At 35.9% G+C, this 1,376-nt stretch overlaps 1 protein-coding gene across 1 annotated transcript in view; it reads left to right on the forward strand.

Annotated features, from left to right (window-relative positions):
• LOC119410418 (ectonucleotide pyrophosphatase/phosphodiesterase family member 2) overlaps window positions 1–1,376 on the forward strand; it is a 303,683-nt gene that overhangs the window by 103,765 nt on the left and 198,542 nt on the right. The window contains exon 4 of the mRNA XM_037677330.1: window positions 1,196–1,227. Coding sequence (XP_037533258.1) covers window positions 1,196–1,227 — 32 coding nt within the window. The remainder of the gene's footprint in view (window positions 1–1,195; window positions 1,228–1,376) is intronic.

Genomic DNA, 1,376 nt, shown 5'->3' on the forward strand with positions numbered 1-1,376 from the left:
ATATATATATATATATATATATATATATATATATATATATATATATATTACAATAGATTAATGTATATATGCATAAACAAATATAAAGTTCTTGTTGTAGGTTTTGGTTCTTTGTTAAAAACAAAAATTAAAGAGTATACAGTTTTTCTAAAACTACAGCCACTAAAAAACGCAGCATATGTGATAGAAGCACAGCAGCAGTGTTTGTTTAGCCATTTTTACACGAACCTGGTAATAAGGCATGTCTGTACATTAAAAAAACAAGAATAATTATTAATCCATGTTTAGTTTCAAATCAACACTTTAACGTTCACTTGTATCTAAGGAAGGCTGGGGAGGTAAAAAAAGATTAAGGGGTGGAATTAGGATAAGTTACAGCTCATGAGGTACTCCATCAGAGCATCTCTGACACCTCGGCCCTGCTCTCCATCTTGTGGGGCAGCGACCGGGATGGGCTGTGCGGCTGGTTCTGCTTCAAGTTCATCGAGGTCATCCATTTTGGTTGTGTGTTGTTTTCCGGCTCTTCTTCTAATACATGTTAGTGGTGCTTAGAAAAGAGCTTAATGTAGCACTACCGCCACCAGCTGGTAAGGTGCGTTGATATTAATAATCCGCCCACTAGAGGTGAACAATCCGCCCACTAAACGGGAACTATAGGCAAAGTGGAGACACAAAAATAGAGGTCCCACTAGAACCGGACACAACAGGCTACAACAAGAACCAGACCTGTGGATACCAGGCTTAAGAGTGTGGAAAGGGTTTATAAAGCCTTAAATATGTATAAAAAATAAAATAAATATAACGTCACTACTTGATTTTCACCTACTGCGGGGGTCTCTGGAACGTAACCCCTGCAATAAGTGAGGGATCACTGTAATGGACATTTTGAATAAGGTTGACTCAGAAAGTTAATCAGTTGTAGATGTATAGGTGCATCTAAAAAACTGGAATATCATGAAAAAGGTCATTTTTTGTCAATCATTTCGGAAAGTCAAACTCGTACTCAGAGTGAAATGTTTCATACATTTATTTCTTATAATTTTGACGATTATGACTTACAAATAAGGAAATATCTTGCTTTTGTATGCACCTGTAAATACAATAATCAGTCACTGTTCATTTGATCTACAAGAGCTTCTGCATGTGACAGCAACAGCTCTGCAACAATTTTATATGACCACTGTTGTTTTTTCAGATGAGTCCAAAGCTGTTGTTGCAAATCTAACAGTAAGTACTGGCTCCTCCTTCATATATTTCAAGCTTAAAGAAGTGTAGCGTGTGAGAAAATGTGGAAAAATAAAGTTTTTTTGGACTAATTATTGTGGAACATATCAAGTGTCTGTCACTTCTTGATTGACCAGATTTTTTTTTTTTTT

Source organism: Nematolebias whitei, chromosome 5, assembly GCF_014905685.2.
Source record: "Nematolebias whitei isolate Nwh7 chromosome 5, NemWhi1, whole genome shotgun sequence".
Taxonomy (NCBI): domain Eukaryota; kingdom Metazoa; phylum Chordata; class Actinopteri; order Cyprinodontiformes; family Rivulidae; genus Nematolebias; species Nematolebias whitei.